The sequence below is a fragment of the Lissotriton helveticus genome, chromosome 2_1 (genome assembly GCF_964261635.1).
Source record: "Lissotriton helveticus chromosome 2_1, aLisHel1.1, whole genome shotgun sequence".
Lineage (NCBI taxonomy): Eukaryota > Metazoa > Chordata > Amphibia > Caudata > Salamandridae > Lissotriton > Lissotriton helveticus.
This window is the reverse complement of record NC_136059.1, coordinates 594,518,069-594,532,082: the sequence shown is the minus strand read 5'-3', so window position 1 is coordinate 594,532,082 and position 14,014 is coordinate 594,518,069. Positions and strand designations below refer to the sequence as shown.

The following is a 14,014-nucleotide window of genomic DNA, read 5'->3' as shown; positions in this document are numbered from 1 at the left end:
TGCCGGCTCCACGCCATCATGAGCACACGCTGCCCGTGACTCATGACGGCGTGGAGCCGTCATGAGTAAGGGAGCGCCACCCCCACCCATGGGGGTCCGCAGGGGGGGGGCAAGGAGGGGCGCTTGCCCCCCCCTGGAGCGACCCTCCTTGCCCCCCCTGCAGACGCCCATGAAAACCTTGACTTCAAGACGGGGTTCTCACTCTCTTTCCTCTCCTTTCTTTTCTTTTATTTGCTTCCCTGTGAAATGGATCCAAAAGATAAAGACACTTTTGCTGGAAATTTCATATTCTTCTGACATTTTAATTCCAAAGTGCAGCATTGGGAATAAAAGGCTAAAAATATGAAAAACAACTAAATAAAGTAAGACAGAGTGGTAGCATACTGGCCAAACTGGTTTTATTCACACTGAAACACATTAGCGCCACTTTTACAGAGTTTGCCAGTGAAGCGCTATTTTTGTTTTCTTGTCTTTGTTTTCCCTGGCCTTGGAACTAGTGCACCAATCCAGGAGGTACTGCAATGTGTGGATTGGAAAACAAAATGTGTGCTGCGGCTCTGCGTCCAGGGACGTAGTCTTTTTACCCTACTGCTTACATTTTGTAAGGATATAAGCAATGGCCATTGAAATGGGTCCATTCAGGGCCCTGTAGTCGTGTCCTTAACTTTTCAGGCAAAAGCACTCACTGATTTCTGAATAGTGAGTGCAAAAGCATTAAGGTAACCATGTTGTTCCTGCTTACATTTCCCATGGTTTGCTAAATTTTGCATTCCCTATAAGTGTTTGCTTTTGCCAGGATGTTGTTACTTTTTTTTTTGTAGGCCGCATATTGCTCTTGTCTAGTGCGTAATTTAAATTGAGCCGTATCCAGGTGTTTATAGCAGGCAACAATTGGGTTGTAGTTGAAGACAGTGGGAGTTTTTCTCAGTGGGGTAGTACGGTGTTCAGTGGGGGAGAGGATGTGGCACTATGGTCAGAGCTGCTGAATTTGGAACTGGGAACCAGGTTCAGTCTTAATCACCAGACCACTCACCTGCGAGAGCACAATCACATGCTAGACCTTAGAGGGCTTCGTAACACCTTAGAAGTCCTGGTGTCTTCGCACCAGCAGGTGGAGCATGACAAGTGTAGGTTAACCTTCAAGTCTTGTCCACCACTATCCATACTGAAGTTCACCTCCAGTCTTGCGGGCAGGCCTATGAAGCAGCACACACTAGAACAACAGTCACTGAGGTCACAGGACCCTTGAGAACGGCCAGCTCTAGGGCAGTGCAACCAGTGTGACCGCTCGAGGTGCTGACTTTAGGTGGAGGCATCATGTTTGCAAGTATATTATGGATTTAAAAACGCTTGCTGCCTCCTTCCTGGACTCCAGCAATTTTCGGCAACAATAAAAATGTCATGATGACTCTGGTGATTAATGTTCTTCCTAGAGAGAGATCAGAATTTTGTCTAGTGGACGTTTTGACTCATGGAAAGGTAGCTCAGAGGGTTAATGTACCGGCTGCAAAGAACTTGCGCCATGCAGATCACAAAGTGCACATAATGTAAATAGGTCAGTGGGCTACAGCTTTTGTCAGAGATCCTTTTGTTACTTGCAGTTTATAAGTTAAAATCCTAACTTAGAACAGTGAGCTATTAACTGTCATCTAAGAGCTGCATACAAACTGCAAGGTTTTCCCCCCTCCCCCCCAGTCTTTGATTATCCTAATGTCCGAAAAAGTGTTCTTTTGGACAGAAATCAATTCTGATTATTAAGGAGAACCCCCAACCATGGTATTACGTTTTAAATTCCGGTTATTGTGTTTCTCCAGACCAATCACTATAAAACTATATGGGCTACTAGTATGGTTGTCATGTGACTCCTACACCTTGTAGTCCTTAGTCTTGTGTAACATTTTCTATACAGTGATTTACACACATATTGATTGTCTCTGTGTAATGTGTGTGATGTAAAGTGCTCTGACACCCTACAATGGTATGAGTGGCACTGTAAATCAAATTAAATGCATCTGAGAGAGAGTGGTTATGGAAACTTGGGGGGCACAGTTAAAGGGTGGTAGTGAGGGAATCCATGGCAGAGGTGGTCATTGGGGGGCACTAACAAACATTAATGCACAGGACACCACCAGTGCTATGGCTGGCCCTGCCCTTGAGGCCAGTCTGCCTCACCCATAGGTACCTCCATTGGCCTTGTTTCAGCAGCAGTAGCTGCAACTCACCAGGGTATTGGCAATGCAGGATTTGCATGCACACCAAACTAAGTTCGCAAACTTACAGTCACCCGGCTTCTTTCACAAGCACTTTTAACATGTGCTGCCTGCTGTGGGGCCACTGGAATTAATTATGCAGCAAAGTATGGCAACATTATGCCGTAGTGTTGACTAAATTATGCATTAAAAAAAAGGCTGCAGCGTAATGCAGTATATTTTATTATTTTGACGTCTGTACACATGCTAACAGTCTCTGGAAAGATTTTACCTTATTAGTACCAGTGTAACATACAAACTCAGCAGTGAGAAAGGTGACCGGTCAACCTTTACAATAGGCCATCCACTCCGAAGCAACACAAGTCACATTTTATTTTAACTTTTGATATGTTTGAGCTACAAACAATTTATTAGTTTAAATGGTCAGATCATGGAGAAGATCTTGCATTATGAGGCAAATATGGCAGAGCCATAATTTTAGAGAAAACATTTGCAAACTAGGATATTTTGCCATTCATGTTTGAACTGCTGTTGTGGAAAAAGAGAGTGCTGATGACAGAAACTCCATGGCTCAGAGACAAATGGCTTGTGTTTCCACATTTTATCGTATTTGGTGCATTCTGTGATTAGAAGCATATCCCACTTTGTGAATATATTTTAATGTCAATAACTCATTATAACCTTAAATAATCATGTGTATCCATTGGTTGATTAAACTGGGCAGTGAAATGCCAAACAAATACTAAATATTGGGATGTCGGCGCATTCTGGTCACACCTCTGGCTCCACCCACAGATCCAATCCTTGGGTTATTCCCGTCCTTTGATTCTCCGCCCACTGTTCCTCTACTTTTTTCCCCCACTTTGACCACTGTGTAAGACTCAGCATCCCTGGACCTGTGATTTGCCACCGCTGCGGGTGCCGCATGTTCCACACATTTACGGTGCCGGGCTTCCGCATAAGGGAGCTGGCCATTTTTGTATCTCTAAACGTGGGCACGTTTTCAGTTTGACATTGACTACACATAGAGGGACTCTAAGTTTCTTTTAAAAAATATAGCTAACATTTGGACCTATACATTTTATTTTGTATAAATTAATTGAATGTGTGTAAAATTTAGCACTGCCCGGGGAATTCTAGTAAAGGGAGCACCCATTGGCGAATCACTAGCGTTTGTGATTGCAGCATTATTTATTACTAACTTTGACGTCGTGCTTTAACTTTGGATAAAAGTTATCATGAATTCTAGCACCAAGAAGCTAATATTGGTAAATATGTGTGCTACAAATAATCCCTAACATACACTGTGCATACAGTATATTTAATCTGGTGCTTTAATCATTGGCTTTTTTTAAGTATTCTGATGAAATTTGAATCGTGCTGAAGGCAGCCTTGATTGGTGTTGGATCGAGGACCCGGAAGTCTAAACACCTAGCAGACAGAGATAAAGCACCTTGTCAGAAAGTTTAGCGTTTTCCCTACAGGTGGTGTTTGTTGGCCTGTGGCAGGGTCAGTCACGTTTCCTGGACTCCTGGCATTTAATTGAGTCTATCCCAGTTCTGCGCCCCAGTGTTTCTTGTGCCCCACCTGGCGCACACATGTTGGAGGATGGGGATGACGTTAACATTTTGCCCCCCCCTGGAAAAATTTCTGCGGACGCCCATGCCCCCACCCCCTAGCGACGCCCGCGCAGCAGCCGAATTCGCGCCGCTGCGAAGTGGTTAAAGAGACACTGAGAGTGCTTGGAATGGATCTAAATTCTGCTGCTCTCCTCCAGTAAATTGTCATTTACTCTGGCTCTAACTCGGATAAGGAAGCCCCGACTCCCTTTCCCACTACATTGTTTTTTTCGTATCCGTCTATTATTCGGTTTAAGGCATTTTTCCCATTATCGTTAATCCCCAGTCAAGCTTTCACATTAGCATCAGAGATATTTCCGAGACCAGTTGCATTTGATGTTATCTGCGACCAGCTTTGCGACAGACGTTAGGTGCAATGTATTCACCGTGTGTTAGTTCCAGCGAATTAAGCCATTCTTAAGAACCACTTTTGCTAGACCTATTCTGGGCATGACGACTTACCCCTTTGTGTCTGTGGTGGTTTTTGTCACTGGGAATCTTCTTGTTAAAATAGAATGCAAGAGAGTGTTGCATCCTGTATATCTGGTGCTTCCTCCTCCGTGGAGAACATTTTGACACTTATTGAAATGTGGTCTGAGAAACAGAATTCGAGTGATCGACATGGGACTTGAAGAGGACTTGCCTTGTCTATTTTCCTTGTCTAGTTTCCTGTTACTGGATAAAGAAGGTATTGCTTTATACCATGTTCTCTTACTAAATTTAAGTGCCATCTTTTATTTTGCTGCACTTCTTATCTGCAGTGTTGCACTTAAATGACGGAGGCAGGAAATGGACCATGGTTCGGTACAAAATGATAACTTCTTTTCTCAGTTATCTGAAAATAAGACCAGCAGAATCATAGCTCTCCGGGAGCACACACGTTCCTCACTCAGCCTCCCATATCAACGCGAACTCTGTCTCTGACCTCAGCTCACTGTGCCGGGAAGAACCAGCTGTACAGAAGCACAAGATAAAGCTGGTCACTTGAATGTAGAAGCACACCTTTCTTACTTTTGCAAGTAGTGCTGATTCTTTTAGCCTTTAATCTGCCCGTCCTTTACATGAAGCGCTCGCATTGTTCCAGGCATATAGCAGTGAGGCCACCTGGACCTGCGGTGAATGAGCCTAGCTGCAGTCTGGGTTACGGGTCCGCTTCGACTATGGGTACTGTTGCACTGCCGACAATCAGGCCCGCCTCCTTTTAGTTCTGAGGCATTTGCTGAGGAAAGTGCAAATCAGCCGGATTTGGGTCTTTAAAAAAAAAAAACTTTTGCATCTAATAAAGTGCAGTAAGGCTCTTTTAGTTCGAACACCAAATGAAATGTGCATTGCTTTCCTGTCTTTCACTAATTTGATTTGATGTTAAATTCAACATAATATTCGACCCACAGGGGGAGGAGGAAAGGCGCGGGAGCGGCACACATCAAGAGGAAAACTGTTACCCAGAGAACGAATTGATGGGCTCTTGGATCCCGGGTATGTATGCTCTTTTATTTGGGATCCAAACTTTGTTTGAACTGGAGCAAGAAGCCGCTGATTAGCCACTGCTTATCCATATTTTATGATAGTATAATATCTGCGAATTCTTTTAATATCAGTAACACACTCCCTTTGTGCTCTCAATTTTCATCAGATTTGCACCATACAGCAACGCTCGTTACGTCATTTCTTTCCTTGTCGTGCCCCTTGCTAGCAAAAAAAAAATAGTACAGTACTGCAATGTGTTGGTCATGAAAATAAATTATTTTTATATATATATATATATATATATATATATATATATCGAAGAATTGAGGGGCTAGAGTAATTTCAAGTGTTTGAGGAGCAGTGTTTACATTTGCTAAAGGATGTATTCTTACCTGGAAAGCAGGCATGTCATTATATTAACTTCTGGTTTGATGATGTATGTTTCCACCAGTCCTGTAGTTTCCTGTGCTGTAAATAATGGGATATTACTGCCAATTCCAGTTTAAAGGTTTATACATATCAGGTTTAGGACTTGACTATGGCTTCTGTTTTGACTTTGGTGCTGTTTGACATAGCACAACTCCTTCCCATAGCCACAGTACCACCTACACACAACGGCGTCTCCTCCGCTAGGGAGGAGGAGCATCCCCCGCCCCCAAAAAACAGCAGGAAATGAAAAATAAAACTATAATAAACACTTATTTTATTTTAACTTTCCTGCCGAGTCTGGGTGGTGGGGCCAGGTGGATGATAGGAGTGGTGGGCACTGCTTTAAGTGCACATGATGGTTTGACTGACCATCTCAGGTCGGCCAAACCGTCATGTGCAGTGAACCTCTGTCCAACCCAGCTGCGTTGGAGAGAGCAGACACAGACTCCCAGTCTCAAAACAGAGTAGAAGGTGCACTCGAATAAAGTCAATATCAATAATGATTTTTGTAAAAAATTCTTCTTTATTCAAAATTTTTTCAAGCAGCATAGGCACAGCCAACGCGTTTTGTTCCTCTTTTTGCCTTTGGGAACTTCGTCAGGGCAAATATTTGCAAACTTAAAGGGCTGAAGTGAAAAATCGAATTGAATGCGGCTCAGCGTAATAAACTGTACCGGCCCATAGTGATATCCTTAGTAGCCGAATAGAATACGTCGCCTGGTCGTTATCTCGAGTGGCTCTATTCCATGCGATAAATTCAAGTTCCAAAAAGTCGTTAATGGATCAGATCAGGTAGATCAGTGAAAGATATTAAGCGAATAACGTCTAATAACAGCCCCCAAACTGGATTGACACTGAGTTAAACCACATCAGAAAGTATTCCAATAGATTCAATTATAAATCCGGGGCCGCATATAATCGTACTCCCACGCCGAGGTCCCCCGAGGTTTTATAAACACAAGTGTGCTCTGATCCAGTGCGAAGTCGAGGTTGCAGAGCGCCGAACCTATGATATGGTGTCGGCTCCAAAACCCTCAGCGTGCGCGGCGTCCAGCACGCTGAGGGTTTTGGAGCCGACACAATATCATAGGTTCGGCGCTCTGCAACCTCGACTTCGCACTGGATCAGAGCACACTTGTGTTTATAAAACCTCGGGGGATCTCGACGTGGGAGTACGATTATATGCGGCCCCGGATTTATAATTGAATCTATTGGAATACTTTCTGATGTGGTTTAACTCAGTGTCAATCCAGTTTGGGGGCTGTTATTAGACGTTATTCGCTTAATATCTTTCACTGATCTACCTGATCTGATCCATTCACGACTTTTTGGAACTTGAATTTATCGCATGGAATAGAGCCACTCGAGATAACGACCAGACGACGTATTCTATTCGGCTACTAAGGATATCACTATGGGCCGGTACAGTTTATTACGCTGAGCCGCATTCAATTCGATTTTTCACTTCAGCCCTTTAAGTTTGCAACTATTTGCCCTGACGAAGTTCCCAAAGGCAAAAAGAGGAACGAAACGCGTTGGCTGTGCCTATGCTGCTTGAAAATTTTTTGAATAAAGAAGAATTTTTTACAAAAATCATTATTGATATTGACTTTATTCGAGTGCACCTTCTACTCTGTTTTGGTATTTTAATAATTTACGCATTCCCACGGCAGCGGATGTTGGAAGAGTTTGCACAATTACTACTTGGGAACCAAATGATCCGTAGTGCTTGACCTGGTCTGCTGCCTTGGTCCTTTTGTTCTACAGACTCCCAGTCTATCTGTGAGTGAAAATTGAGGACTTTCAGCCCAATCCTGAAGCTGCTGCCATGCATGAGAGCACCTTCAGGATGGGCCGCAGGGTAGTCTGGGATCCTGTGCCTGGAGAAGAGGAGCAGAAGAGCATGACACTGCCGGCTGCAGGCACGTCTTTAAAATAATAATAATTATTATTTTTTGGCCAACAGTGACCTCTATGAGACCCCTCTGCCTGCTCGTCAACAACACCGGCCGCTATTGCCTACACAGAATGTGTAGCAATCAGATGCCCTTAAGATAGGTCGCAAGTTAACACAAAGCAGAAAGGGAAAATACTTTATTGAAGCAGATGAAGATGTTTGAATATGAGTATCAGGACACAGCTACCCAAGGATTCAGTTGAAGATCAGCAATCAGCAGACTTTATCGGGAGGCTTACAGGAGATTCTTGAATCCAACTAAAATCCTGAGGAAAAAACAATGGGACAAAAATCTAAAGCAAGGGACAAAGAACACAGCAAACAGAGAAGCTAACATGGCCAATTCTAGAGAGTTACTGGCTTTCTGGAATAAATAAGCAATACCAAACACCTTTACTTTAAAAAATGTTGCTTGGAAACGGTTTAGGCTGTTAGGGACAAAAATTAAGCAGATTCGTGAATCCAGAATTTTATTATGGCATTCTGGAGAACAGTGCTAAAGCGGTTTGGGGTTTTTGACAATCTAGCATGACTAAGAATTGTTATGCACCTGCTCCCACATGTGACTGTTCATTAGCCTGTCTTAAAAGCAGTATGAAGTATATTCCTAAAGTAAAAAAATGCAACATTGAAGTGAAAATCAGCTAATGTTGAAATAATTGTGTAACCTCTTTTCTTTCACCTGCCCATTTGACCTCCAACTCTACAGGAGTTTTCCCATTCCTTGTTTGAGAATCCACTATAGATTCTGCTTGATACTACCACATTATGTTCCCTGGCCAGCCGGAATCCTAAGTCCCATAAGCTCCCCTTTCCTTTTATTTCTTCTCATAAAAGTATTGTGACTTGGTGTACTACTGTGGCACAGTCATGGCAGGAAAGTGTTGTATCCACTAGCATCTTTACATTCCCTCAGATGTACATTTTTGGCTAAGGTAAGTTTTACTACCTATGCAGGGGTGGTGCCTATGGCCCTTCTACGCGATATACAGAACAGACTCAATATGTGCTTCAACAACAGTGAATAATGGTGAGGTCTAACTTTCTGTCTTAAGTGAAAATCAACTGCATGAGTTTGTCAGCATGCATTGGGAAACCCGTGTCCCTAAAGATGCTACTGCTGCATGCTATCCTGTGCCTTGTTACAATGAAGAATCGCCGTCCCAATTCGTTTTTTAGGTCTCGCCTACGCAGCGCGCATGCGCTACATAGGAGACCTTTAGCCGTCGTTCAGCTCTTTTTCGAAGCACATACTCATGGCGGCATACATCTGTGGGAGCGCCCAGGGGCGCACCACAAGCACAAGCATGTGTTTCGAAAAAGAGCAGACGGCGCGTGCACGCACACACACACACGCACGCACCACTCCCGGGCATATTTTTCTCCAAAAACGCATATTTAAACTCGGGCTCCTAATACTTTTTAGGTCTCGTCCTTTACCATTCCGAAGGAATGGGAAATGGCGAGAATTCAAGTGCTCGAACTGATTGTCAAACCACCGCTTTTTTTCGTGGCGTTTTCTTCGAGTGCACGTACAGGCACGCGCTTTTGGCCCATACACTTTCATGGCCATCTGTTCCTCAATGTCCCTCCCACCCTTCGTTTGATCTTGCCGCGAGTTCAGGCTAATGGCCCTCCCCCAGCACAGAGCGCGCATCGCGGCCGCACAGCACATCAAAGGGCTTCTCCCAGCGTGTGCTGTGCGGCTTCTCCTCCCCTAATTATGTGGCCGGCCGTACTTGTGTTTCCCGGCCGCTTCCCGGCCACTCTTGTATTTAATTAGCAGCAGCAGCATTTCTCCTGCGCCAGGCCACATCAAAGGCTCTGTGCCACTTTCACCCACACAGCAACACTTACAGACACGCAACGCCACTCACACCCACGCAAGCCCACTATCATCCACGCAACACCACACTCACCCACGCAACGCCACTCACCCAAGCAACACCACTCACACACGCAACGCAACTCATCCATGCAACGCCACTCATCCATGCAACGCCACTCACCCAAGCAACACCACTCACACACGCAACACAACTCACCCACGCCACGCTGCTCACCCACGCCACTCAGCCACGCCACTCAGCCACGCCACTCAGCCACGCCACTCAGCCACGCCACGCCACTCAGCCACGCCACTCAGCCACGCCACTCAGCCACGCCACTCAGCCACGCCACTCAGCCACGCCACGCCACTCAGCCACGCCACTCAGCCACGCCACGCCACTCAGCCACGCCACGCCACTCAGCCACGCCACGCCGCTCAGCCACGCCACGCCGCTCAGCCACGCGACGCCGCTCAGCCACGCGACGCCGCTCAGCCACGCGACGCCGCTCAGCCACGCGACGCCGCTCAGCCACGCGACGCCGCTCAGCCACGCGACGCCGCTCAGCCACGCGACGCCGCTCAGCCACGCGACGCCGCTCAGCCACGCGACGCCGCTCACCCACGCGACGCCGCTCACCCACGCGACGCCGCTCACCCACGCGACGCCGCTCACCCACGCGACGCCGCTCAGCCACGCGACGCCGCTCAGCCACGCGACGCCGCTCAGCCACGCGACGCCGCTCAGCCACGCGACGCCGCTCAGCCACGCGACGCCGCTCAGCCACGCCACGCCGCTCAGCCACGCCACGCCGCTCAGCCACGCCACGCCGCTCAGCCACGCCACGCCGCTCAGCCACGCCACGCCGCTCAGCCACGCCACGCCGCTCAGCCACGCCACGCCGCTCAGCCACGCCACGCCGCTCAGCCACGCCACGCCGCTCAGCCACGCCACGCCGCTCAGCCACGCCACGCCGCTCAGCCACGCCACGCCGCTCAGCCACGCCACGCCGCTCAGCCACGCCACGCCGCTCAGCCACGCCACGCCGCTCAGCCACGCCACGCCGCTCAGCCACGCCACGCCGCTCAGCCACGCCACGCCGCTCAGCCACGCCACGCCGCTCAGCCACGCCACGCCGCTCAGCCACGCCACGCCGCTCAGCCACGCCACGCCGCTCACCCACGCCACGCCGCTCAGCCACGCCGCTCAGCCACGCCGCTCAGCCACGCCACTCAGCCACGCCACTCAGCCACGCCACTCAGCCACGCCACTCAGCCACGCCACTCAGCCACGCCACTCAGCCACGCCACTCAGCCACGCCACTCAGCCACGCCACTCAGCCACGCCACTCAGCCACGCCACTCAGCCACGCCACTCAGCCACGCCACGCCACGCCACGCCACTCCACTCCACTCAGCCACGCCACGCCACGCCACTCAGCCACGCCACTCAGCCACGCCACTCAGCCACGCCACTCAGCCACGCCACTCCACTCCACTCAGCCACGCCACTCAGCCACGCCACTCAGCCACGCCACTCAGCCACGCCACTCAGCCACGCCACGCCACTCAGCCACGCCACTCAGCCACGCCACTCAGCCACGCCACACCGCTCAGCCACGCCACGCCGCTCAGCCACGCCACGCCACGCCGCCACGCCACTCAGCCACGCCACTCAGCCACGCCACTCAGCCACGCCACTCAGCCACGCCACTCAGCCACGCCACTCAGCCACGCCACTCAGCCACGCCACTCAGCCACGCCACGCCACTCAGCCACGCCACGCCACTCAGCCACGCCACTCAGCCACGCCACGCCACTCAGCCACGCCACTCAGCCACGCCACGCCACTCAGCCACGCCACTCAGCCACGCCACGCCACTCAGCCACGCCACTCAGCCACGCCACTCAGCCACGCCACTCAGCCACGCCACGCCACTCAGCCATGCCACTCAGCCACGCCACTCAGCCACGCCACTCAGCCACGCCACTCAGCCACGCCACTCAGCCACGCCACTCAGCCACGCCACTCAGCCACGCCACTCAGCCACGCCACGCCACTCCACTCAGCCACGCCACGCCACTCAGCCACGCCACGCCACTCAGCCACGCCACGCCGCTCAGCCACGCCATGCCGCTCAGCCACGCCACTCAGCCACGCCACTCAGCCACGCCACTCAGCCACGCCACTCAGCCACGCCACTCAGCCACGCCACGCCGCTCAGCCACGCCACTCAGCCACGCCACTCAGCCACGCCACTCAGCCACGCCACTCAGCCACGCCACTCAGCCACGCCACTCAGCCACGCCACGCCACTCCACTCAGCCACGCCACTCAGCCACGCCACTCAGCCACGCCACTCAGCCACGCCACTCAGCCACGCCACGCCACTCCACTCAGCCACGCCACTCAGCCACGCCACGCCACTCAGCCACGCCACGCCACTCAGCCACGCCACGCCACTCAGCCACGCCACGCCACTCCACTCAGCCACGCCACTCAGCCACGCCGCTCAGCCACGCCACGCCGCTCAGCCACGCCACTCAGCCACGCCACTCAGCCACGCCACTCAGCCACGCCACTCAGCCACGCCACTCAGCCACGCCACTCAGCCACGCCACTCAGCCACGCCACTCAGCCACGCCACGCCACTCAGCCACGCCACTCAGCCACGCCACTCAGCCACGCCACTCAGCCACGCCACGCCACTCCACTCAGCCACGCCACTCAGCCACGCCACGCCACTCAGCCACGCCACGCCACTCCACTCAGCCACGCCACGCCACTCAGCCACGCCACGCCACTCAGCCACGCCACGCCGCTCAGCCACGCCACGCCACGCCACGCCGCTCAGCCACGCCACGCCGCTCAGCCACGCCACTCAGCCACGCCACTCAGCCACGCCACTCAGCCACGCCACTCAGCCACGCCACTCAGCCACGCCACTCAGCCACGCCACGCCACTCCACTCAGCCACGCCACTCAGCCACGCCACTCAGCCACGCCACTCAGCCACGCCACTCCACTCAGCCACGCCACTCAGCCACGCCACGCCACTCAGCCACGCCACGCCACTCCACTCAGCCACGCCACGCCACTCAGCCACGCCACGCCACTCAGCCACGCCACGCCACTCAGCCACGCCACTCAGCCACGCCACGCCGCTCAGCCACGCCACGCCACGCCACGCCGCTCAGCCCCGCCACGCCACTCAGCCACGCCACGCCACGCCGCCACGCCACGCCACTCAGCCACGCCACTCAGCCACGCCACTCAGCCACGCCACTCCACTCAGCCACGCCACTCAGCCACGCCACTCAGCCACGCCACTCAGCCACGCCACGCCACTCCACTCAGCCACGCCACGCCACTCCACTCAGCCACGCCACGCCACTCCGCCACGCCACGCCACTCCGCCACGCCACGCCACTCCGCCACGCCACGCCACTCCGCCACGCCACGCCACTCAGCCACGCCACTCAGCCACGCCACTCAGCCACGCCACGCCGCTCAGCCACGCCACGCCACTCAGCCACGCCACGCCACTCAGCCACGCCACTCAGCCACGCCACTCAGCCATGCCACTCAGCCACGCCACGCCGCTCAGCCACGCCACGCCGCTCAGCCACGCCACGCCGCTCAGCCACGCCACGCCACTCAGCCACGCCACTCAGCCACGCCACTCAGCCACGCCACTCAGCCACGCCACTCAGCCACGCCACTCAGCCACGCCACTCAGCCACGCCACTCAGCCACGCCACTCAGCCACGCCACTCAGCCACGCCACGCCACTCCACTCAGCCACGCCACGCCACTCAGCCACGCCACGCCACTCAGCCACGCCACGCCACTCCACTCAGCCACGCCACGCCACTCAGCCACGCCACGCCACGCCACTCAGCCACGCCACGCCACTCAGCCACGCCACTCAGCCACGCCACGCCACTCAGCCACGCCACGCCACGCCACTCAGCCACGCCACGCCACGCCACTCAGCCACGCCACGCCACTCAGCCACGCCGCCACGCCACGCCACTCAGCCACGCCACGCCACGCCACTCAGCCACGCCACGCCACGCCACTCAGCCACGCCACGCCACTCAGCCACGCCACTCAGCCACGCCACGCCACTCAGCCACGCCACGCCACTCAGCCACGCCACGCCACTCAGCCACGCCACTCAGCCACGCCACGCCACTCAGCCACGCCACGCCACTCAGCCACGCCACGCCGCTCAGCCACGCCACGCCGCTCAGCCACGCCACGCCGCTCAGCCACGCCACGCCGCTCAGCCACGCCACGCCACTCAGCCACGCCACGCCACTCAGCCACGCCACGCCACTCAGCCACGCCATGCCCCTCAGCCACGCCATGCCCCTCAGCCACGCCACGCCGCTCAGCCACGCCACGCCGCTCAGCCACGCCACGCCGCTCAGCCACGCCACGCCACTCAGCCACGCCACGCCACTCAGCCACGCCACGCCACTCAGCCACGCCACTCCA

General features: G+C 52.9%; 1 protein-coding gene across 1 annotated transcript in view; it reads left to right on the top strand.

Annotated features, from left to right (window-relative positions):
* Positions 1–14,014, top strand: part of MCCC2 (methylcrotonyl-CoA carboxylase subunit 2) — a 260,423-nt gene that overhangs the window by 51,770 nt on the left and 194,639 nt on the right. The window contains exon 3 of the mRNA XM_078675283.1: positions 5,221–5,305. Within this exon, the coding sequence (XP_078531409.1) occupies positions 5,221–5,305 (85 nt within the window). The remainder of the gene's footprint in view (positions 1–5,220; positions 5,306–14,014) is intronic.